Source organism: Nicotiana attenuata, unplaced genomic scaffold (genome assembly GCF_001879085.1).
Source record: "Nicotiana attenuata strain UT unplaced genomic scaffold, NIATTr2, whole genome shotgun sequence".
In the NCBI taxonomy this organism is placed as follows: Eukaryota; Viridiplantae; Streptophyta; class Magnoliopsida; order Solanales; family Solanaceae; genus Nicotiana; species Nicotiana attenuata.
The window spans coordinates 1020279-1046211 of NW_017670288.1; the positions used below are offsets into that span (position 1 = coordinate 1020279).

A 25933-nucleotide genomic window follows, 5' to 3' on the forward strand; every position below is an offset into this window, starting at 1 on the left:
AATCTAATACATTATTAAAAAATTCTTAACTAAATGCAAAAATATTTAAACTCTAAGGCACATAATTAAAAAATACGAATAGATTACACTTACATATTATTGGTAATTGTCCAATATAAGATATATCATGTGTACATCTTGAAATAAAATAAAAAACGATATGCATATCTTCAAAAAGTATAAATAGATCTTTTAAGTATCTTTTGGCATTTTCTAATACAAGATATATCATTTGTAGATCTTTAGTTATAAAAATATTTGATGTGCATATGTTCATGGAACATACTGTTATCCTTAAGATAATATATATAGCTATTATAAGTTGTACATTAAAGTTATAAAATATTTTCTTAAATATTTAGAATTATTAGTAATAATCTTAGAAAATCTGCATGGCTGTTATAGAGGGGTAATTTTACAAAGCGCACTGTCATAAAGATGGTTGTTGTTGTTATAGGCAGAATGTTGTTATAGAGAGGTAAAATATAACATAAAAAATCGATTCTGAGAAAAACTAGATTTTTATAGTGAATGACTGTTATATAGGGATGTTGTTATAGAGAAGTTTGATTGTATTGCGTACAAGACTAGTGAAAATAGCCAGCAAATTTCTATTGTGAAAAGTATGATACTAAAAATAAAATAATGCTTCTCAACATGACCCCTTTGTACACTTTTTCTGGCATTCTGGATTCTCCTTTCCTAATATAATCGCTTTAGCTTTCCAAATATGCATAAGCACCCCTATACTCACTTATTAATATGACATTTTCGTACTCTGATTCTACGTTTGCTGTTCAATTCCGTGTCATTTTTAATATTGTCGGTTTTGAACTTTCCAAATATAACAAAGAAACTGAACTTTCTTACCTAAAAAATCAAGTTTTTAATGAACGGAAAAAAGAAAGTTATTGTGTTTTCTTAGGGTCTGATTAGAAAGCCATGTGTAATTAATTACCTGACAGTGTAATTACTACTTTACTAGGGTAGTAATTGCACAACCTAGTAATTACTCCCTCCGATCTAAAATAAATTATACTAAAGTGAACATAGTAGTTATCATGTTTTGGAATGTTGTACTAGTAGCTTGCTTACAACTACAAACAATATAGCTAGTAGTAGTAATGGTTTACCTCTTGTAGTGCAAAGTGAGCACAGTAAACTCTGTACGCTTTTGCTTGTCTAAATATAATATCTATCTTTATTACCAAAAAAAAAAAAAAGTACAACTATAATGTCAACCCTATTGACCATATTTATTTGTATTGATGACTAGTAAAATTCATGGAATGATTTTCCATTATTTGTATAAACTGAAAAGGTAGGTGTACTTTGTTAATTTAGAGAAACAGGTGAGACAATAAATTTAAAAAAGGCATATAATTGTTATCTTTTACACATTTTTGTATGATATACAAAAAAATATAAAAATATATACACTTTTACGGCTACAAAATGTAAATAATTTTGACCACGGCTAAAAGTGATTTGTGCCCCCTTTTTTTCCTCCTCCCCCTCTAGCAAAACTGCTGACCAATTTTATAAACGCTCCCTAAACTACCCCCAAAATAATAATATATAAAAATGATGGACAGATTCAACAAAGCTGCACTAGTAAATATATTAACTTTGACCAAGGAACACAGAAAATGGAGAACAAAAACCATTTAATGATATTGAGACATAAATTAGGCAACAAAATCGCTAACACATTACAGCAAAGAAAGTATCATCGCAGTAATGTGAGACAAAATAGCTTGACATGTTCTTTGTAAAGGTTACAAAAGATAAATTCCTCATGTCCTAACTTTCTGGAATTTGTTTGGACGACCACCTGAATCGTTTCCCCTTGGGCGCGAATGCTTCCCGCCTCTGTTGTACCTTCCTCCCCTATGTCCATGAACAATAACAATTAGAGTTATAACAGAATACATTCAAAAGTACAAGGCAAACTAAGAAAGGCTTTTCTGCTCCAAAGCAAATAAAGATGGCACTAGAAGAAAAAGTTGTCAACTATGATCCTATCCCAACTCATGCAAGTGGGGTATCATCATCATAAAAAATATCCATATCTCAACATTCATTGATACATTACTTTCACTATCATTTACTCCTTTCATTTTAGTTTTCTGTTGCAGTGACGTGGTACTCGTGCTCATTAATACAAGAGTTTCTTTCTCACGCAACACTATACTGGACCTAATATCCCAATAGGCTTTGGAAGAATCCAGAAAATACAACAGCTATGAACATGTAAATACTCCTTAAGTCACAAGTACCGTGTACATGGTCATCTATTTACTGTTCTCTTTTCCAGAGAACTCTCCAATTAATTGGATTGTATAGTCCAACATGCCTTTTGAGAAAGAATCCAACAGAACCTTATGCCCACATAAACAACCAAGTAAGGCAATACGAGCTAAGGGTTTACCTTCCCCTATTTCCTTTATTAAAGTCACGGCGTTTGTCCTGGTTATTACGGAACATACTCCAGTATTCCTTCTCCGCATCACCTGATAACAAAGTAGCACACAAGTAAAAATCTAGTTATAGAAGCAATTCACAAACAAAAAGATGATATAAATAAGATAATATGATAGGAGTACAAAATAAAGAAAAACTGTTATAAGAGCTAGATTAAAACAAAGGTTTAAGAAACAATATATAGCTTTAACCTATAAACATAGGCCAATTGATAATATTACTGCAGCTCTAGATAGAACAAAAGCACCCACTAATAGCCATCAGCTGACTCTGTGGGTGCATTCAATGTAGCCAGTATCCTCAACAGCAAAACCTGCTCCCCCTCACCTCACCCCTTACCCAATTTCACTCAACCTAAAAAGCTCAATGAGGTCTCCAACACATGCAAGATAATAGGAAAAGAATGCATTAATAAGATTGTCAAAAGAGCCGAAGAACAGTCGGCACCCACCAGTTACTGGTTCTAAGGCAGCAATGAAATTTTTCACCGTCAAACCACCTTCTTCAGCAAGTACACCAGCAGCACGTGCTTTCTGTGCAGCCCCTTCATTTTCAAACCTTATATAACCTGATTCTGATCCAATCGTGAAATCAACAAACTGCACAAGGAAACCCATGAAACTTGAGATGTCACTCTATGCTTTCTTGATGCATCATTTACAGTTCTGTTTCACATACATATCCTGATTTTACTCAATTTCAGATAAAAGAAAAGTTTGGAGCTTCGATTAGATAAAAAAAAATGAATTGTGGACGGATCCAAAACATGCAGTATCATGTCTTCCCCGAAAAATGGTAATTGTGCCCTTAATAACAAATATATTGCAACGATTTTACAATAGGTTCATTACTATACTCTGTAGTCCCAGCAAATCGTTTTGGATTGTCAATAATCCTGTGACATTTTCAGTAAATTGGCATTTTTTATTCGAGATCGGGCAAGTCTAAAATGAGACAGCTCCATACTTCTCTTCCAAAAAGTAAGCATACTTCAGTTTTCATCAAAATATCAGAAAAGAACTACATTCACTTTGCTAATCCCAATAGAAGAATAAAAAAAGAAACAGCAATAGATAACATAAAGAAAGAAACCTACAAAGTACATATATTGAACAAAATGAACAAATAAAAACAGAGAATTTACCTTCACAGTGCCAAATTTTTGGAAAACGCTCTTTAAGTCTTCACGCATAACAATGTCCTTGTTGTCCTTGCAAGCAGCAATTGATAATTTTTCTTCAGCAGGAGCTTGATCATCCTCTTCAGTTGGACTGTCCATGGATTTCTCTACAGCTTCAGGATTATGAACGTCAGTCTCCCCACTTCCATTCTCTGCATCTTTTTCATCACCCTTCTCATTGTTGTCTTCATCTTTATCTTCTGACACCTTCTCTTCTGTCACTTTAACATTGTCTTTTGTTGTTTCTTTATTGCCTTCTGTTTCGGGAGCACTTGCGCTTTCAGCAGCCGCTTGATGATTACCATTTTGTTCTGTAGAGCTTTTCTTCTTCAACTTAAATGCAATGATCAAGCCCTTCGGATAGCTGCCACCATCACGTCCATCGAGTTAACACCACATGGCAAGCATGCTAACAAAATACCAAATTAGTAAGGACTCACTACTTAGCAGTAGCATCATACTCACTCTGGTTCAGGCTTTGCATTGTTTTTACTATTTGGACCAAGATGAGGACGGTTCTCAACTTCTTTCTCTTCATTGGCTCTTTCTACATCGAAATCTTTCCTGAATAACAGCAAACCAGTGATATGTATGAGCAACCATTGAAAGTAATTTATGAATGGAATGTCTAGAACTTGCATCAATGAAAGCTTATATTAGAAGCAGTGGCCATCAAAATGAACAGTATCTTCCGTTGGAATCAAGACATAATTATGATGCAAGATTGTGACAAAATAACACTATAGTTAACTACTCAAATGAGCCTACTAGGTTACATAGCCAAAGTTTGGACAAGTTTAACCAACAAAGCAAATTTGAAGTTTTGAACCCTAACACGGCAAAGCCTAGACAAATAGAATACAAGATCCATACTTTCCCAGGACAACTCAGGATAATATACATCATATATATCTTGGCCATAGTGACATAACGACCCCCCCATGCTCCCCCACCCCCAAATTGTATGAGAGTTGGATTTGTTTAAACAAAATATATAGTATGAGTTTGGTAACATATGTTGAAAATATTGGTTGGTAGGTGTTAACAAAGTATAAAAATTGTCATCGCAAATACAGAAAATGTGTAGTAGTGTTATGTATTGATATATTCGAATTTTTGGAATTGGACTTTTCATCTACCAAAAACGTGATGTTTTTAGGCAGACTAAAAGGGAAAAAGAAGGTGAAACAAAAGGCAATAGGTGGGGAATATAAAAGAGGTGCAGTCTTCCCTTCTACATCCTGGGGTCCAATATTGCAAAAGGAAGCCCAGCCAAACAAGCAAAACTATAGATTATACAAGAGCAGAAGACATTCCTACGAATGAGCATCAGCTTCCTCTCCATTCTTTCTGTTGCCAAGTTGGATTTTGGTTTAAAATATAGGGAAAACAATGAAGGTAGAAGTCTACCAATGTATGAAAACTGTTTGTAGTGCTAGTTCATATAGACAATATGTCACTAGAAGTTGTTAACTCCAAAATAACATAGAAACCAAAGTGCCCCCCCCCCTCCCTGTTGTCACCGTGTTATAGGAAGTAACACCAAAGGAAATACTATCTTACTTTGGTTTCAGTTCTAATTCGACTCCTTCATAAACCAAGTTTTGCTTCACAACATTAGCCGCATCTTCCTCACTGGCGAACTCAACCAGAGCAGTGCCACAAAACACCCTTTTGTCAGCTACATGACGAGGCAGTCTCACACTGTTAACCTAAAAGAAGAAGAAAGCAAAAAAATCATTGAACAGGCAGCACACATTTTATTATCTTGGATATCTTTTTTTCATGCAATACTATTTTGGATACTGATGCAAGCAATGTGATGTAAAAAAATTTGCAGCAGTAAGGCAGAAATATGGATAACATCTAGAAGGACACAAAATAAATAAACTGTTCTTTGAAGAGCGGAACAATTTCTATAGACGCTGATCATGTGAACCAGTGTAGAGAAGTTTTATTTTCTTAATCTACCTCATCCCAGCCCATCCTGCTCTATTCCCCTTCTACAAAAGAGTAACCTGTTTAACAAATTTGGATAAAGATACCAATTTCATCATAGGTAAAACACCAACAAAGTAAGGCAAGTGCAAAGTTAGACACCTTGCCATGCTGACCAAAGAAGGACTCCACATCTTCAAGCTTGACACTGTATTCCAATGGGGATGCAGCAATTGTCCTGACATCTATTTGCTCTATTACCTCCTCAGGCTTCGAAAGCTCTGTGACTCTACCAACACGTTTCCCTATAACATAAATCGGCTCAAATCAGCCCATTTACTATTATGTCATTCAGTAGAGATCAAAGAGAGCAACACACAAATTAGCAAAACCAAACGAAGTTACCGACCTACAAGGCTGCGCCACCTCAAGGCGAAATTATTAAGAATAAGCAAAGACACTTACCATCTTCCGAAATCTTAAGAAAAGAAGAAGCCTTTAAAGCTTCAGCAACAGCTTGTATAGTATCATCTGATATCTCTTCCTGCTTGGACGCTCCCAAACCCAAATGAGACCTCATCCGTGAAAACGAACATATCAAAGCCAAACTTACCACTATAAAGCTTTAGTTAAGTACTACAATACATTTTGTCCACAAAAAACATACAACAAAAACAATGCCTTGATGTCAATCTAGTTGGGTTTCTGAATCCCTAATATCTATTTGGGTTCATTCCATTCCAGTACCCAATATTCTGAGGTTGAAAATTGACTAGTTTTGTTTTGCCCGTCGACCTACTACAACTCTCCTCCTTTATCTGGTTTGGCACCAGGGAGCTATCCAAAAAAATATACAATTCCATATTTAGGTGAGTTTTAAAACATACAAGCCCTTGTACATATACTTACTATATCTCAAAAGACTTGCATAACTTCACAGCATTAACAACATTCTTCCAAAACCTTAACAATTCTACTAATGTTTTCAATGATTTTATTGTTAAAGAGTTAATCTTTAGTACAGTATCACATAAATCAAAGCTTAACTTCCCACTAGTGAGCCTTTATTTAAGTACTAGTACAACACACACAAGTCCTTGTGCATATGCTACCTCTTTCCAAACAACTTATTCACAAGATCAACAACACTTTTCCAAGGCATTAAAAATTCTACTTAAATTTTTTCATCATTTATATTGTTAAAGATTGACTCTTTAGTACAAATGACAAATAAAAATAAAAAAATGGAATAAACGATCAGATAAAGAGTACATATATGGGGTAAAAAAGGATACACCCATCTTCACTTTCATCAACAGTTTTCTTAAGAAACCCATCTTTTGGAAGATTACTATCACTGAAGTAAAACTCAACCTGCAATGAAAAAATCAGATAGACGAAAAGGTGCAACTGTTTTAAGGATATCAAAAACCCAGAAAGGCTAACCTGTCGAATGACCTTCTTGATTGTTTCTTCGTTCAAAGTTTTGGCCATTGTTTGTAAGAGGTACAAGCGAAGACAGAAAGCAGCGTCTAGGGTTTTGGAGTTTGGGAAATATGGGGTTTAGTTATCAAATGAACGAATTGAGTTGTTTTCAAGTTTGTATATATAATAATTTGACCCGCAAAACCGGATGTTTATTAGGCCTATAATTGATCGGGTCCGGATCATAGCTACCTCTTCATCATTTTGAAGACCTCCCTTTTAAGTTTTAGCCTTATAAGTTAGGGAATCTTACGAAAATATCACAAATAAGTCATAACTTATCAACCTTTAGCCATTAGTTATAAGCTTATCAAAATTAATCAAGTACATATAAAAGAGAAAATTTTACTTTATACCCATTAATTCCAAACTATTTACCCTTTAATGCCAGACCCAAACTATCTACTACTCCTACCCATGCGTATGGGTGGGTATCGGTCAGTTCGGTTCGGTTATGAATATTATCGGTTTTGCCTATATGTTATCGGTTTACAAATATCGATAACTAAACCGATAAGATATTGGTTATCGGTTATTGGTTAATCGGTTATCGATCATTATCGGTTCGGTTATCGGTTTACCCGATAAGATAAAACAACTAAAATAGTTTCGCAATGTATAATACTGTTTCGCCATGTATAGAACAGTTTCGGTACAAAATTGTTTTGCTAAAACAGTTTTATAAGATTTTAAGAAATGTTTTGCTAAAACTCTTTTCAGAACTATTTTATTTCACAAGAATTTAAATTTACTGCAACATCCAATAAAATAAACACTAACCAAAGTTTCTATCTTTCATTCTTCAACCCAAAAAATATAAACAAAAATCTCAATATCACTCAGTGACAAAAAAATAGAATATCAGTCGTATTTTTACTTCGACACTTTCTGCAAATACAAGGGATCTAAATGAATAACAAATACAAGTGTTCTTAAGATCTTCTTTGTTCAAATGACTAGCAGTAACTCTTTGTACATTGATATCTACCTTTTTTCTTTAGTACGGAATTATGTATATAGATTAAAAAGTTTATTAGTTATGAAATACAAATTTTATAACAACTGACACAAGATAACTTTGTAACAGCTCAATAATTAAAGCACACGACAAATCTCACTTCAGCTTTCAAACAAACTAAGAAAAATCCAGATCCAGAATGCTTTCAAACAAACTAATAAAAAGATGAAGATGAAGCAACTAAAAACTTACACGAAGAATCAAGATGAAGCTGAAGAATGCGGCTGAGAAATGCGACTGTAGAGTGAAGAAGATGCGATTGAAGAATCTGATGGATCTGAGAAATGAAGTGAAGATACGACTGAAGAGTGAAAGAAAGAAGCTGAGAAATGCGACTGACGCCGGCCTGAGTCTTGAGGGGCTGACTGGTGAGGGCGTGATGCGACTGACGCCAGCCTGAGTCTTGACGGGCTAACTGGTGAGGGCGTGAGACGGAGAAACTGAGAAAGAATAGGGAAATCAAAGAGTGAACTATGATGTATGAATTATGAAACACTAGTATGTATATACTTAAGGGTAAACTAGTAAATTAGTTAATCCTTATTGGGTTAGCGGTTTTACCCAATAATAAAATTGCCAAACCGAGCCCGAACCGATAACCCAATAAAATTTTTTTTAACCCGTTACCGAACCGTTAACCCAATAACCCAATACCGATAACCAATAAATAATTAACGGTTCGAATTATCGGTTTTACCCGACATATGCCCACCCCTACCCATGCGCCTATTTACCCGCCTTTATTATGTTCCTCTTCTTCTTCTTCCTCATTTTACCTTCCTCCAATTCTTTGCTCAACTCCCCAACTGTGTCAAAACCCCATTCCGAAAATATTAGTTCAACTTCTCGCCCACTCTCAACCCCCCTCTGTCTCTATCTCTTTTTTCAATAGTGTTTACTTTCAATTTATATGTTATAGTAAAGTCTTAAGGAAGAAAATAGTTTTTTGAAGATTTGTCGTTTGATTCGATGTGGTGCTATAAAATATTGCTTATAGTATCTTCGAGTAAGCTCCCCAGATCTAAATTTTTGTGCGTATTTGAATATCCACCATTGTTGGGCTTGAAGCTTAATTTTATTTTTGAAGATTTTTTGTTTGATTCAAAGTGGGTGCTGTTAAATATTGCTTATAGTACCTTCTGGAAGTTCATACTGAAATTTGATAGCATTTGGAGTTGATTTGAGATGATTGAGGTTGAAATTTTCAGTTGAAAATCGAAGAAGAACACAGCTACAGTATACCCGCTACGGTATACAATATGCTGTAGGAGTATATAGCTATACTGCAAACACAGTTACCTAACAGTATACCGCTACAGTATATAATATACTATAGGAGTATATAGTTATACTGCAACAATATACTATTATAGTATACAATATATTGTTATAGTATACTGTAATAATATGTAATATACTGTAACAATATGTGATAATAATGTACAATCTACTATAATAGTATACTTATTACCCGTAAATTCACTTGCCTTTTCCCTTTTAATTTGCTTTAAGCTTTTACCCAGCGTGAGAGGCAAATTGAAAATGCAAAACAAAAATATTATAGTTTGCTATATAATGTAACGGTATACTCTTACAATTAGATCCTTTTAGAATTTTTTGAAATTTTTATTGACAACTGATATTTTCAGTTTAATAATTGAATTAAACTTTTTTTAACTCTTTGCGTACAATTGTATACCCTGTTGGTATAACTATATACTATACTGGTATCATATGTTAGTTAATATTTTTTAGTTGTATTAGTTACATTTAATTGGTACACAATTTGATTTTTCTTTAGTAATAATATAAAAAAAAAGAATAATAAAAAAATAGTGAAAATAGTAAATGAAATTAGATTATGAAGAGAAAAAGAATATAAAAAAAAAGAAGTTAAATGAAATTAGAATAGGAAAAAAGAAAAAAATAAGAAGAAAACTAGAAAAAAGAAAAGGAGAAAAGAAAAGAAGCATAGAAATAAAAAAAAGAATTGGAGAATAAAGAAAAAATTTCCCACAAAACCTACCATGGGTAGGAAATGTAATTAATTTATGGGTTGAAAAATAAATGGGTAGACAAGGGTAAATAGTTTTATTTTTGTGGGTAACTGTGTCAAAACCCCCATATAAAAATCGAAAGCCCAAATAAATACTAATTATTTCTCTCCAAAAATCACACATAAAGATCTTCTTCCATATTTTTAAGCGTGATCAACAACATTAGATGCAAGACGGAAAGAAAATTTCATGGATGAGATAGCAAACAAGGTGATGAAATACGAAAAAAAATACAAGATTCCAAAAATCTAAGCAAAAGGGGACCTTTTTCAATTGGTATGGTTGAAATTCATTAAAAATATATAGATGACTCAATATACAAAATTTGAGGAAGATTGGATATGATTTCGAATGATTTGGTATTAAAACTCGTATTTAAAATCGAGCTCAAAAAATTCTTCTGCGGCACATGTATCACGCATGTATCTAACATACAAGTATACATGGATATATATATATATGTGATATATATTTGATACAAATATGATACATATGTGATACACAAATTATATATAGTGTGATATATAGTGGGGTCTGGGGAGGGTAATGTGTACGCAGGCCTTACCCCTTCCCCGATAGGGCAGAGAGGCTGTTTCCGATAGACCCTCGGCTCAGAAAGACGGAGATAAAAATGAGAAAAGAGAATTCATTAGTAACTCCAGTAGAAACCGTAATAGTAACAGAAGCATAAAAACCAAAAGATGAATGACATGCAATAACAGTAACCAGAGTCTAAGGCCCGGGGCTAAGATAAACAACAAGAATAGTGTGGGTTCAACATAAACTGTAAGCCATCTAAGATCAACCCTAATCCAACCCGCCTCACCCCCGGTATGAAGTAAGGAAAGCTCTACTACTCCTATCCTACAACCCTAATGCTTGACCTCCAGGCCTTCCTATCAAGGGCCATGTCCTCGGAAATCTGCAGTCGTTCCATGTCCTGCCTGATCACCTCTCCCCAATACTTCTTAGGTCTCCCTCTACCTCTTCTCGTACCCACCACGGCCAACTGCTCACACCTCCTCACCGATGCATCAAGGCTTCTCCTCTGCACGTGCCCGAACCATCTGAGCCTCGCTTCCTGCATCTTGTCATCCACAGGGGTGACGCCCACCTTCTTCCGAATATCTTCATTCCTAATCTTGTCTATCCTAGTGTGCCCGCACATCCACCTCAGCATCCGCATCTCTGCTACGTTCATCCTCTAGATATGGGAGTTCTTAACCGGCAAACACTCTGCCCCATACAACATGGCCGGTCTAACCACAGCTCTATAAAATTTACCTTTGAGTATCGGTGGCACTTTCTTGTCACATAAGACTCCAGATGCAAGCCTCCATTTCATCCAGCCCGCCCCTATGCGGTGAGTGACGTCCTCGTCGATCTCTCCGTCCCCCTGAATCATAGACCCAAGGTAGTTGAAGCTATCTCTCTTGGGGACGACTTGTGACCCAAGCCTCACGTCCCGGCCTACTTCCCTCGACTCAGCGCTAAACTTGCACTCCAGGTACTCTGTCTTAGACCTGCTCAATTTGAAACCCTTAGACTCGAGAGTCTGTCTCCAAACCTCCAATCTCTCGTTAACACCGGCCCTCGTCTCGTCAATTAGAACTATGTCATCAGCAAATAACATACACCAAGGCACCTCCCCTTGAATATGGTGTGTCAAAGCATCCATCACCAAGATAAATAAGAACGGGCTAAGCGCAGAGCCTTGGTGTAATCCCATAACAATCGGGAAATGCTCCGAGTCGCCTCCCACAGTCCTAACCTTAGTCTTAGCTCCATCATACACGTCCTTGATCGCTCTTATGTAGGCTACCGGCACGCCCTTCGCCTCAAGATATCTCCAGAGCACCTCCCTAGGAACCTTGTCATACGCTTTCTCCAAGTCAATAAACACCATGTGCAGATCCTTCTTCTTATCCCTGTACTGTTCCACCAACCTCCTAATAAGGTGGATAGCTTCCGTAGTGGAGCGGCCCGGCATAAACCCAAACTGATTGTCGGATATAAACGTCGTCTTCCTCACCCTCACCTCCACCACCCTCTCCCAGACTTTCATGGTATGGCTAAGTAACTTGATACCCCTATAATTGTTACAACACTGGATATCACCTTTGTTCTTGTACAACGATACCACTGTACTCAACCTCCATTCCTCCGGCATCTTCTTCGTCCTAAAAATTACATTGAACAACCCAGTCAGCCATTCCAATCCTGCTCTACCCACACACTTTCAAAACTCAACCGGAATTTTATCTGGCCCGGTCACTCTACCCCTACTCATCTTACGCAAAGCCCCCACGACCTCCTCCACCTTAATGCGCCTGCAATACCTAAAATCTCGGAGACTCTCCGAATTCCCCAAGTCCCCTAGCGCTATATCCCGATCCCCCTCCTCATTTAGAAGACCATGAAAGTACGTTTGCCATCTCTGCTTAATCTGGGACTCTCCCATCAATACTCTACCATCCTCGTCTTTAATGCACCTTACTTGGTCCAGATCCCGGGCCTTCCTCTCCCTCGCTTTAGCCAGCCGAAACAACTTCCTGTCCCCGCCTTTCTCCCCTAATTCCTCGTATAGACAGCTAAACGCTGCATTCTTAGCCTCCGTGACCGCCAGCTTTGCCTCCTCCTAGCCACTTTGTACCTCTCTCTATTCGCTCTCCTCTCCTCCTCGCTTATGCTCCCTACCAACTTCGCGTAGTCATTCCACCACCAGTTTCCTTGGTGCCTGCCAGGAAAACCCTTCGATACACCTAGCACCTCTCTCGCCGCCTCCCTCACATAGTTCGCCGTCATTGACCACATAGTGCTCGCGTCTCCACTACTCCTCCAAGCTCCCATAGCAGATAACCTCCCCTCCAACTCATGGGCTTTATCCTTGGTTAAAGCTCCCCATCTAATCCTCGGTCGGCCACGAGCATACCTCTTCTTCCTCTTCATCATAATGTCGATGTCCATCACTAAGAGCCTATGCTGAGTCGCGAGGGTCTCTCCCGGGATAACCTTGCAATCCTTGCACAACCCTCTATCACACCTTCTGAGGAGAAGGTAATCGATCTGAGTCTTCACCGCCGAACTTCGGAAAGTAACCAGATGCTCCTCCCTCTTCGGAAAAGTCGAGTTCGCAATCACCAGGTTGAAAGCCTTAGCGAAGTCTAACAGCGAAGTACCTCCTCCGTTCCTATCCCCAAGGCCAAAGCCACCATGCACCTCGCCATAACTACCAGCAGCCGCCCCAATATGGCCATTAAAATCTCCTCCAATAAATAACCTTTCAGTAGGTGGAATACTACGCACCATCTCGTCCAAGCCCTCCCAAAAACGCTTCTTAACCTCCTCATCCAAGCCCGCTTACGGCGTGTAAGCGCTAACTACATTGAGGGCGCACTCACCAATCACCAACTTAATAAACATTAGCCTATCATTCACTCGCCTAACCTCAACCACAGACTCTCTAAGATCCCTATCCACCAAGATACCCACTCCATTCTTACCCCTCACAACTCCAGAGTACCACAACTTATACCCGTCCGCACTCCTCGCCTTCGACCCTAGTCTCCTGGACGCAAGCTATATTAACCTTTCTCTTCTGGAGAATCTTTGCCAACTCAATAGACTTACCCGTCAGCGTGCCTATGTTCCACGACCCGATCCTCAATTTCCATGTTCATCTTCTACTTCAATTTTCAATTCAAACTACCTCAAAACTCTACCAAATCATTCCAAAACTGATATTTAAACTCCTTAAGACGTATTCAATCTATTCCAACAATACTCACTCTAAAGAAAGTAAGAATTTGACATTTTTCTTTGCTACAAATAGCTAATTGGCAAATATTGATAATATTCTATGAATTGACTAATTTTTGTACTAACTTACTTATGGGCTGACATAACTCGCACTTTCCCGGAAAAAAAAAATATTACTTCTTCTTTTTTGAATAATTCATGTTCAGAAAAATTATATGGCCTGAATGTATGAAACAGTTTTTATTCTCTGTTGCTAAACTATATTAGTTATAATAAATTGGTAACAATTTTTTGTACTTAAAATTATACGTAACTGAAAAATTTTGCATCTAAAGTTTAATATGTTTGAGTAGTAGCAACAAGCAAGGTGTGTAGTTGACAATAGAATAAATAAATGCAGCGAATGAAAGACGGGGGGCGGATTGGAGCATTGTAGGTAGAATAATTCTAAGTCTAAAGATATATTTTAAGATTTTTGTCCCAAAATTTAGTATTCAATTTTTAATGCCACAAAAGAAAAACTATGGAATATTAGATGAGTTTTTGCCATTAAACAAGTTTCATCACACAAAATTCAAAATAAGTAAGGTGAGTGTAATATTTGAAACACTTCAGAAGTGAAATTGATGTTATAACGCTAAATTTGAGGGGAAATTTCTAAAATTATCCTTCTTTTTAATTATTATTGCATTGCGGCCGTCAAAATTGAATTCTCACCTACTATTATAAATAACCTTTTTTTTTTGTTTTAGTTTCTCATCTGATGTTTGATACCTGCTTGGGGCTCCACTAATTGGCATTCATGTCGGAAAGTCTCTTTTGGAGATAAAGTATCCTACTAAAGTCGACCTCTAATTAAGACGGAGGAGAGCTACTTATCACTCCATTACAATTTTTGACGATTGTGAATATGTTTCACCATCAAAACAAAATCTCTTAAACACGCTACAACTGCAAGAAATTATATGGATCCTACTTTCGTCGTACAACATTTTTCTCATATTCACTTGATACTAAAAGGTGTTGAAGTAATATTTTAGTGTTAATTTTTCATGATCTTTCATATCAACGACTATTATGGTTAAGATTGTGGCCGTAATCTTTTTGTATAATTCTTTAAGGGCACTTACTTCTTTACCTGTATACTAAATACCCTACTGATATCCTACTTATTAGCCAATATTCCTCCTATTTATTGATTCACTAATGTCAAATAATTAGTTATTATTTCATGATCACATGTGTGTACAATTACGTCCAATATCACTTGGCCCAACAGCCTAACTGAAAATGGCCCAGGTTTGAAGTCCTTACACTGTTTGGTCCGGGTTGTACATAACCTGAAAGAATCTTTTCATCATTTAGCCCATTAGTAGATACTCTGTTCCCCCACAGTCCATAACACACATAAGCTTCTTAATATCTCTGTTTTATGTGTATTCTGCCTTATCATATAAGCGCACTTCAACTCCAACAGCGAAGCTGATCTTTGAACAAGATTTGAAGTTGTTCAGTTACAAATTTGCCTCATCCTTGCTACTAGGTTTAGTATTCTCTTCGTTCAAGTGTATATAATCATAAAACCTTCATTATTGGAGCTCAAGTTTCTCAAATTTAAAATTTGATTGATTAAAAAAAAACTCCATTGAAGGCTGAAGCTTTAAGTTTGAACCATATCTGAGATTTTGGGTTTGAAAGCACACTTAGATCTAAGATTTGAGATTAATTTTGAAATGGGTGTTATTGGGTTTGCTTGAAAACATGATTGGGTGTTGTTCTTATTGATTGGAAACATCAAGAGGAGTTCAAAGCTTAAATTTGAAGTGATTTAGAGCAGATTTGAACTCTATTAGTGGCGCCATTGAAGGAAAAAAAAAATAAAAATTCGCTGTTCTTTGTTTTGGGTTAACTTATTTTTTGTTCTTCTACTTTTATATTCATATACTATATATTTAATAACTATTTAATTGAAATCCAACAAATTCTCTGCCTCTGATAAAGGGAAAAAAGCTACCAATTCTTTTTTTTTTCTTACTCTTTTTATATTTAAATATATTTTTATTAATTGTCTCATAAAGTTAATAGTAAAACACTGATTTTGGTAGAAGATAAATACAGAAGCTTTCCTCAACAATAAGAATGTTAAATAGCATTGACCGCAAGAACTGCTAGTTGCGTTAAAAAATGCTGGGTTTTTCAGATTTGGGCCTATTGTCTTTGGGCTACAGATTTGCAAAGTTATAACTGGGCTACTCAGTTGCAATGTGTGTGTATGAGTTATACTTATGTACAATTCTCCCCATGTGTGTACAATTACGTCCAATATCACTTGGCCCAACAGCCTAACTGAAAATGGCCCAGGTTTGAAGTCCTTACACTGTTTGGCCCGGGTTGTACATAACCTGAAAGAATCTTTTCATCATTTAGCCCATTATTAGATACTCAGTTCCTCCACAGTCCATAACACACATAAGCTTCTTAATAATTCTGTTTTATGTGTATTATGCCTTATCATATAAGCGCACTTCAACTCCAACAACGAAGCTGATCTTTGAACAAGATTTGAAGTTGTTCAGTTACAAATTTGCCTCATCCTTGCTACTAGGTTTAGTATTCTCTTCGTTCAAGTGTATATAATCATAAAACCTTCATTATTGGAGCTCAAGTTTCTCAAATTTAAAATTTGATTGATTAAAAAAAAAACTCCATTGAAGGCTGAAGCTTTAAGTTTGAACCATATTTGAGATTTTGGGTTTGAAAGCACACTTAAATCTAAGACTTGAGATTAATTTTGAAAGAGATTTTTTCTTTCCTACACCATATATGAAACCTTATTACCAAAAATGTACACAGTTTCTAATTTACCCGCCCTATCCACATTTTTGGTAAAATAATAAAAAGAATTAGAAGTGGTAAAGGTCAAGAACAAGATTAAACAACCCAAGAACCGCTGATGGTTAACCCAACAACCCATGTTATTAAGTTAAAACTTGATTAGAAAGGATAAATAAGTTTCATATATAGTATAGATAGGTAAAAATCCCTTTAAAATTCAAGTGTTAAGTCGCCTTTTGAGTTAAAGCTCAAGGAGATAAAACCATGAGGCTCAAAGGATTGAACCAGAACGAACAATACATTGAAGTTAAACTTGACTCTCATCACCAAACATAGCTCAGAGCATATTTTCTGCAAATAGACAACACAGCTGTCGCATGGGAAAGTGTATGTCATGATTTGTGGAAGAAAGGAGCAACTTCACTTGATAATTTGTCGTTAAGCTTTTGACACAATAAACTGTTACAACCAGTAACCGAGTTTTTTTTTTCCAGTCACATAGGATGCTGCATGCTGTAAAAGGACAGCCAGGATGCTTTCATGCATGGTTCGTGGAACGGTCGCACCCCAAAGGATGTGATGTAGGCAGCCTACCTGATACAAGCACCAGTGGCGGATTCCACGGCTCGAATCTATAACCTATAGGTCACACGGGGACAACTTAACCGTTGCTCCAAGGATGTTGCATGCTGTAGAAGAGGATAAAGTATTGGATCCATTCTTTTCCTTCAAAGCTGGAGCAAATGAAAGGCAGCACAGAGAATGAATGTTCAACCTTGACAGTAAAACATAAGGGATCATATCTCATTTCTGATGATTCTATCATTAACCATTCCAATATTTGACTCTTATTAGGTTCTACAATATTCCTTTTCCAAAGATGTACCAAGCAAAAGACCACAAAATGCAGTTGGCTTGTAGAAGCTGCATTCAATATTTAATTTTTTGTTAAAGTAAATAAACAAAAGGCTCCTCATCTTAACAAGTCCTCTTTTTCTTCATCATTAAAATTTGACGTTGGTTTTACAAAGTAAGCTTCTCATGGAACTCCAACCCATAGTCTCCTATACCTTATTAACAAAGAGGTTCAGGCCGCAAAGATCAATATGATCAACTTTTAATAAGGAGCACAACTCTTTCTAAAGAACACACAACAATATAAAATATTACCTCACCCCATGCCCCATCCCCTTCTTCCATTTTCTCCTACCCTCTCTGCATTCATAAGCAGCTTCTCATTTAGCAATTTTTTCTAAACAAGGCATCAATTGAAACGAATAAGTCCATTTGATTTTGCGTTCACATGAAGTCTTCCTCCAGCTCTTGCAGGGATTTGTTTGTTGATGCAATATCTTTGTTTGATGTCATCTTATCAGCAACCATCAAATTTTTGTAGCTCCTCATCTCAGCCTGTCTCTCCTTTTCAAGCCTGTCCATCTCCTCTCGTCGTTTCTGGTCATTCGAAATAGAAAAGAAATGAGCTTTAAATGCATTAAAATTTTCCAAAGCTGGACGAAGAAGTTTCACGGCAAAAGTTGACTGCAGTAACAATACCACCACTACAACTATATTAAATAGATAAAAGAAGATAAAAGTGAGGAAGTACAGTAGCAGGAAAAGCTACACAAGTAAAGAAGCTACCTGAAGCACAGGATCCTAAAAAGTAGAAGGCTCTAAAATTATTACTACTTTTTTCTGTCTTTTCACATTCTACACTTAATGGTAAACATCAGTGTTTGTATCAAGTTGACCAATTTAATCTAGAGCACCATAGGAAAACCCAGTGAGAGGAATTATAGAATATAAATGATGTGTGAAGATAGGCTATAATTAGGGACCGTTGTGGAAAAATATAACAACCAGCAACCAAGTCTAGCCCTTACATCTTATCCCAATTTCAACATCTTATGAACAAGGCAACATCAATTTTTAGCCCATTCAGGTCCACAAATTTAAAAATGCCAGTTTACACATGTTCAACAGGGTGCCACATTCCAGGTTTGAAGGTCAGCCGGACTGGGTAAGGGCCTCTATTTCTGTGAATGTTTTCCCACTATATCTTATTTCCCAGAAATATTAAAATATCATAACGCAATAAAGTATCCAATTTTCATATTCAACGCTAGGCATATTTTTCCAAGAAAAGATAAATCTTACTTTCTCTCTAAGCTGCTGCTTCCTCTCTGCCCTTTCAGCTGCATTAACGGACTCCCGCTCAGCTGAAAACACAAAAAAGAGGGATCATTACTTCAGAACTGTTTCACAAGATAAATATCTACACTAACTAAGTCAAAAGGAGGAAGGGGTAATTGCGAAAACTACTATAGAGAAAATTTATTCACTTCCTTTAACAAGAAGATTATGTGTTTACTCCCTACATTTCACTTTACATAACCCAGCTTAACTAGCAGGAGTCTTAAAAGTTTAACTTTGATAGATTGACGAGCAAATTTGACGAGGACGATCAAAGTTCAAATACTAATGCCTGAGGCGTTTGGGAAACATTGATCGAATTTTCCAGAAAAGGAGTACTTGAAGTTGAAGTTGGAGAAGGTTATATGGTACATTTGTGTTTGGACATGAATTCACTTGGTAAATAAAGTTGAAGTTTTCTAAGTGGAAACCATTACTTAACTTGAAATACCCCTCAAACCAAATTTTCAAATTCTCTATTTCAAGCTGAAGTTGAAATAATGAACCAGATTGTAAAACAAAACACTAGTGATTTTTTTTCCTCCAAATGTTCCAATATCATTTGAAATAATGAAGCTTTGATCTATGCAGACATATTGAGAAGTCCTAAGAAAATGGGATGTGTCATGCATAGAAGTAAAATGAAGGGAGTTATTATTTTTTCCCCAGCAAACAAACTTAGCAAGGTGCAACTTACCTTTTAAATCAGGCTTCCTCTCCACTTTTGTACGGTTTAATCTATTGACTATTTCATTTATTCGCTTCTCAACCTTCACAGTACGAACCTATTAAAAAATCATGACATGAATTAACTTTCACATCAATTAAAAAAGGAAAAGAAGAACAACCACAACTGCGGAAAGTATTGAAATTTCAAAATCAGAAGACAACAGTTAAAGCACAGACACATTAAATGCATGACTATGCTCACCATTTTTGGGTTGTGGAAACTAACTTGCCCAACATCCATCGAAGCCGTCTTCTTAAGGTTTTGCCATGGAGTATAAACAACATCAACATTGTTTACCTTATTTCCTGCCAAAATGGGGTCAAATCCGCCAAGATGGTGTTATTTAAATAAAAAGACAAGATCAAGGATAACGACAAGCTCTCAAATAGCAGCCTTTCGAGATTCTTTAAACCATTGTTGTGAAAAGCAGTCGCTTCACCGCTTAAAGAGATGAAGCAAGGCGAGGCGAGCAGGTAACACTTCTAGAGTGCGAGGTGAAGTGACTTCAATGAAGCGGTCGCTTCTATCCCAAAAGCGAGAAGCGAGAAGCAGAGAAAGCGATAGCTTTGAATTATTGTAAACAGATTTGTGTTTAAAAAAAAAGGTAGTCGGAATTTTGGAAGAAAAAAGGAAGTAGGGAACCTTCTTTTTTTTTAAAAGAAAAAGAAGAAACTTAATGCTTATTTTGCTGAGAAAGGAGACTTCATCTGCTGATCTGCTCCATTCGGTCGCTGCTAAGATTAGAAATTGGCACAACGTAATTTTTCTCCTTCTCCTTTTGTTCTTTTTCTTCTTATTTCTTTTCTCCTCCTCCATCTTCCCTGTTCAATTGCTCCAGCTGCTAGGGTTTCTTGCTCCCTTCTTTCTTTATTATAAAGCTACTTACTTTTTTTTTCTTGTTCTCTCTTTTTCTTTTTAAGTTCTATTAATCTTTTGCTTTATTATAAAAATCAACTTATAACTTTCAAAGATTTGCTTTATATATATATATATATTTGACTCTCTACTTTTTGGTTTTTAAAAAAGATTTTCTTATTTGAGTGCTTTTTCATTTAGTTATTTTTACTTATCTGTGCAAGGTTTTTTATTTAAATGAAGCGAGCCCTTATATATATATATATATATTTGACTCTCCACTTTTTGGTTTTTAAAAAAGATTTTCTTATATACATTATTTGTTGAGTGCTTTTTCATTTAGTTATTTTTACTTATCTGTGCAAGGTTTTTTATTTAAATGAAGCGAGCCCTTCGCATCTCGCTTTTCATGTCTCGTATCAAGTGAAGTGGGCCCTTGTCACTTTTTTGGGCTTCTCGCTCTGAAAAACACTGCTTTAAACATAGACATTTGATTTAAATAAAATTAGGCATTTCATCTACTGCCAGGAGCTTATACTTGGGCAGTATCATTGCAACAGATCAACAGTTAAACAACACATTTGGTAGCTGCTCACTTCCACAGAAAGCTTGAGTAAGGTCTTCAAACTCTGCGCTTAGAAAGGGGTCAACTAACCCACCCAAACATGCCAAACTTTAAAATATCCTCCACTGCACATGAACAGCCATAACATGTGACTCTCAGGTATACCTCCCATTGTAAATGGGAGAAAGAACTTCTTATTGATTTAATTTAGTGACAATTGTATGAGGAAAACTCCTCCAAGGTTACTTAAATATGATAAATACAGTAGTTATTTTCCACTGCTAACAAATACTACAGTAGATATTTTACAGTCAAATAGGTAATATTCTTTTATTTAGAAAGAACAAATAGGTAATATTCTACAACATTTCCTACTTAAATTCCATGAACTTAAGACATATTGTGATCTAAGAACAGCTTTATTAATCCTTTACTATCAACATGCTGCCTAAAACTCAAGGTGGCAAAACAGTTTGACATATCTAAATTTGAAAGTGACATGTCACTAGGAGAGGATGTGACGCTGAAGGAGCATTGATAGGAAAATAAGGTGTTACGGATGAAGGCATGGATCTGAGGAGCTGGCTGAACAATGATGATGTTGTCACATTACGATGATGTTGTCGCATTACAAGGACATTGACTAGAGAGTATCGCTGCATGGTGACATGGTGCCGATAGGACCCTAATTGAATATGTGTCACTAGGCAGGCGACATACTGCTAACTAAGCGTTGCTCAGAGTGACGTGACACAAAACAACAATGTAGATATTTCAGCCGACTGGACAATGACATTTCACTAGACTGGAGGATGACAGGTCAGCTGACTAGATGTTAACGTTAAATGTGGCACAAGCTGACTTTACTATGACATGAATAGTAACGGATAAGATTGAATACCAGCCGGAAGAGACGAGAAAGAGAGCTAAAGCCAAACTAAAAGGGCTGCCCGATGCACAAAGCATCGCGCGTTTACGCAGGATCCGGGGAAGAACTATTGAAAGAAAAATGGCAATAGGCTATTGAAGAGAGGACGAGGTGCGGTGGAACCAAAATAGACAATACAAGCAGACTTAAGAAAGAAGGAAAAGTTCTGACCGGACATGCAGCCTTAGGCAAAAGCTACTTAAGTTTCTACCAAAATCGTATAGGCTGTGGGTCATGATAGTGTAAAAAGAGAGTTTCTTATTTACTTAATCTAATAACAATATACAAAGATATCTCCTTATGTAAGAGTTTTAGGTCACGTACATCTAGACATATTCCAAGATATAACCTCATTAATCTTTTTAACTTTCAACAAGAAGATATGAAATAAACTGCTTTAGATGAAGCATCCCCTCGTATCCTCAAAAAAGGATTAGAGTTGACCAGAAAACCATGTTCCGTCAAAGATCCTAAGGCAGGTGTAATGACGCTTCTTTTCCCATTCTTTTTTTAATTTAGTTTTGTGGGAAGGGAGATGTAAAGACATCAACCTATGAATTATGTGCTACATTTTTCAGGACAGGAATATTTACCTTGGATAGAATTAGCCTTGACAAGTTGAGCGCAATCTTCCAATACACCTTCAGGTATATCATCAAACGTCTGACCTTTGTTCAATCTCAAGTAAACATGGGCTGACGACATTTTATCCACATGGAACCTACATCATAGTAAATATCGTCAAATAAAATTAACGGATGTATCAAAGAATTAAAAGAGATACACATACGTTAATCATCTAGATTGTCCGCATATATTAACATGTGCTCTACAACAATCTAATCTTTCCAAAAATTAAGCGACTATAATAACCAATAGCCCACATTTTCATAACCTCCAATATTATCAGGAATGCAAAGGAAAAGGTTAGTTAAAGATATCTACTTTCAGTTGGCCTAATCTTGATGGATAGAGTTACTTAGTTGCTGATGGAGATACTACGTAACTGATAGATTAGTCGAGGTATGCATAAACCAAAAGAACAACTTTTGAGTATCCAAACGTAACATGGGGCCAAAAGAATTCACTTTCTTAATCCAGATAACTCATGAAGGTTAGTTAAAGATATCTACTTTCATTTGGCCTAATCTTGATGGGATAGAGTTACTTCGTGCCGTGCTAATGGAGATAGTAGGTAACCGATAGATTAGTCGAGGTATACATAAACCGAAAGAACAGCTTTTGATTATCCAAATGTAGCATGGGGCCAACAGAATTCACTTTCTTAATCCAGATAACTCATGGAGTGATAACAGAGAAAAGGCAAGGGAAACCAAGGAACAACGATCACCCCATAAGCATGGAAAAACATGTATTTAAGAAAAAGGGGCACTAGTTTCTTTTTGGTATGCCGTACACTCAAATTTCTTTCATGGCAAAGTATGGTAAACTCAATTATTCCACAATCATTCGATCACTATTAGTGCAGTTACTTACTACTATAGTTCCTACAAGCTCCTTCAGACTTGAAATGCAATAATTCTCATTCTAAGATGTGTTAACATATCTCTAGAACATGGTATATCTGACAAACACAGATAGTTGGTTACTCTGATGCACGCAAGGAAGGCTCTCCTTCCAAAAACTATCTACTTCAAGATTTTCATGTTCTAATTGGAGGTAATTTAATATCTTTTTTGAGAACGTGGAGGTAATTTAATATCTCCGAAAATAAAAACAAGATGTGTGGCCAATCAAGGCAAAAGAACAGCATCAAGCCAAAGTTTTTGTCATATGTAGATTAATGTGGTTGAAGCAGATTCTTTATGAGTTTGAATAAGTAAGAAATGCACAAACAAAACTGACTTTTGACAATCAAGCACACTGCATACTTGCTTCAACTCATGTGCTTAAAACGATACACATACAAACAGATTACCACTTCATCAAACAAAAGATTGAGTTAGAATCACTGATACGAGTTTTGTCAATTCAAATAACCAATTAGCCAATGTCCTTACAATTTCTTTGACGCTCCAAGATTAGTTATATTTGCAACAAGCTCGAAGCATACAATATATATGTCCAACTATAGGGGACTATTAAGAATCAGCGAAGAATTGAAACAGAATCTGGTACATTCTGTAGTTCGCAAGCATTCTGTTGAGAATCTGTAGATTCTGTACTTGTGTCCCAGATTCATAATACAAGAAATTACTGATACTAATTAGGAAGAATCTATGTCTCTCACTACGTCCCATTTCATATATTAAGATATTTGTAAAACACTAAATAATGAGAGAGACCTCTTCTTTGTTTGTTCTTTCTCAGATAGCAACAACATATGCACTCAACTATAGCCATCACAACAGAATTTAAGAAACAAAGTGAAGCTCAAATATACACACAACCAATGTAATGGGCATTTTGAGAATATGAACTTAACAGCACATAGCACAAAGTCAAACCACATACCACACAACCCAAAATTCGTCAAAACACAACAACTTCTGTAAGTACAGCAAGCGCTCATTTTCTTTAATTAGTACAAAAGGTCTAATCTTCCAACATTATATGTACTCAAACAAAAAAGAGAGAGAATTGAAGACAAATGGTTGTCACTGGTGAGAGCCAAAAAAGGTCTAATCTTGCACCAAAAATGTACTCAAGTTTACCCAGAAACAATAAAAAGGTCTAATTGCACCCAAAAAATGCACTCAATTCTACCCAAAACAACGAAAAACGTCTAATTTTGAACCAAAATAAAGTAGTCAATTATACCCAAAACAGCAAAAATAAAATCAATAAAGGGGTCGTTACCAGATGTCTTCAGGGAAGCCATATTTGATAAGTTCTTCATTTTCGTACTTATCAAGACCCATAAAGATGGTGTAGTCACCGGATTCGGGTCGGGCCTTGAAGTAGAAAACCATTTTTTCTTGTCTCCTCCGAAAGAAAGGCTAGGGTTTTCGAAGCCCTAATTTGTTAACAGCAGATTTGATGAGTTTTTCTGACTGGGATTGGATAGCCTCCACCAAACTTTTGAACCCACACTTTTCGCGTACTAACAAAGCTAATTTTCTCTTCCTTTTGTTTCTTTTGATTTTCAGAATTCTTTTGCTTACCTAGCGTTTACCTAGCTTCTTTTTTGTCAAAAGTATTTTTAATTTTTTTTTTATATTTTTTTGCCAAAAAACACTTTTGGCAAAAAATTGAGGTGATTGGCCAAGCTTTTGGAAGGAAAAAAAGTGCTTTTGAGGAGAAGCAGAAGCAGTTTTGGAGAAGCAGAAAAAAGTAGCTTCTCTCCAAAAGCACTTTTTGAAAAGCACTTTTAAGAAAAATACACTTAGAAGCAGTTTTTTAAAGCTTGGCCAAACACTAATTGCTGCTCAGAAGTGCTTTTCAAACTAATTAGCCAAACACAAACTGCTTTTCACCAAAAGTACTTTTGAAAAAAAAAAGCACTTCTCAAAATAAGCTGATTTTTGCAGCTTGGCCAAAGGGGCTATTAGTTGAAACTTAAAAAATAAATTTTGAAGTAGTTTTGTAAAATAATTTTTGGAAGTTGAAATTATGTTTGGACATGTATTTTTTTTGAAAAAAAATTGAAGTTTTGTGAGTGGGAGAACAAGTTTCACCCAAAATCTACCCTAAACTAGATTTTGGGAAGTTGAAAAATAATTTCAGAAATTTTTCAAAAATAGATCATTAATCTATGAACAAACAACATTTTAAAAAAAAATTTGAAAAAATGGTGCCAAAATGTATGGCCAAACGGGCCTTAGTCTTTCGATTTCCTTGTTTTATTTTTTGGTCAATCATTATCTTTTTGTGGAAAAAAAGGAAACTAAAGACCCGATTGTCCGTACATTTTTCTTTTTCTTTTGATTTTTTTAGAAAAAATAT

The 25933-nt window shown here is 36.0% G+C and overlaps 2 protein-coding genes across 2 annotated transcripts; both read right to left on the reverse strand.

Annotated features, from left to right (window-relative positions):
• Positions 1-1609: 1609 nt before the first annotated feature.
• On the reverse strand, positions 1610-7189 carry LOC109237281 (la protein 1). Its single transcript, XM_019403573.1, has 10 exons — positions 7049-7189; positions 6898-6976; positions 6068-6217; positions 5765-5907; positions 5228-5376; positions 4130-4228; positions 3629-4028; positions 2936-3083; positions 2432-2513; positions 1610-1890 (listed from the first exon to the last, which is right to left on the reverse strand). Exons 1-10 carry the CDS (start codon positions 7094-7096, stop codon positions 1797-1799), a joined length of 1392 nt encoding a protein of 463 aa, XP_019259118.1. The 5' UTR covers positions 7097-7189; the 3' UTR covers positions 1610-1796.
• Positions 7190-17729: 10540 nt separating this feature from the next.
• On the reverse strand, positions 17730-25133 carry LOC109237282 (coiled-coil domain-containing protein 25). The gene is made up of 6 exons (XM_019403574.1): positions 24848-25133; positions 22621-22748; positions 19881-19984; positions 19647-19734; positions 18914-18975; positions 17730-18208 (listed from the first exon to the last, which is right to left on the reverse strand). Exons 1-6 carry the CDS (start codon positions 24958-24960, stop codon positions 18056-18058), a joined length of 648 nt encoding a protein of 215 aa, XP_019259119.1. The 5' UTR covers positions 24961-25133; the 3' UTR covers positions 17730-18055.
• Positions 25134-25933: the final 800 nt, after the last annotated feature.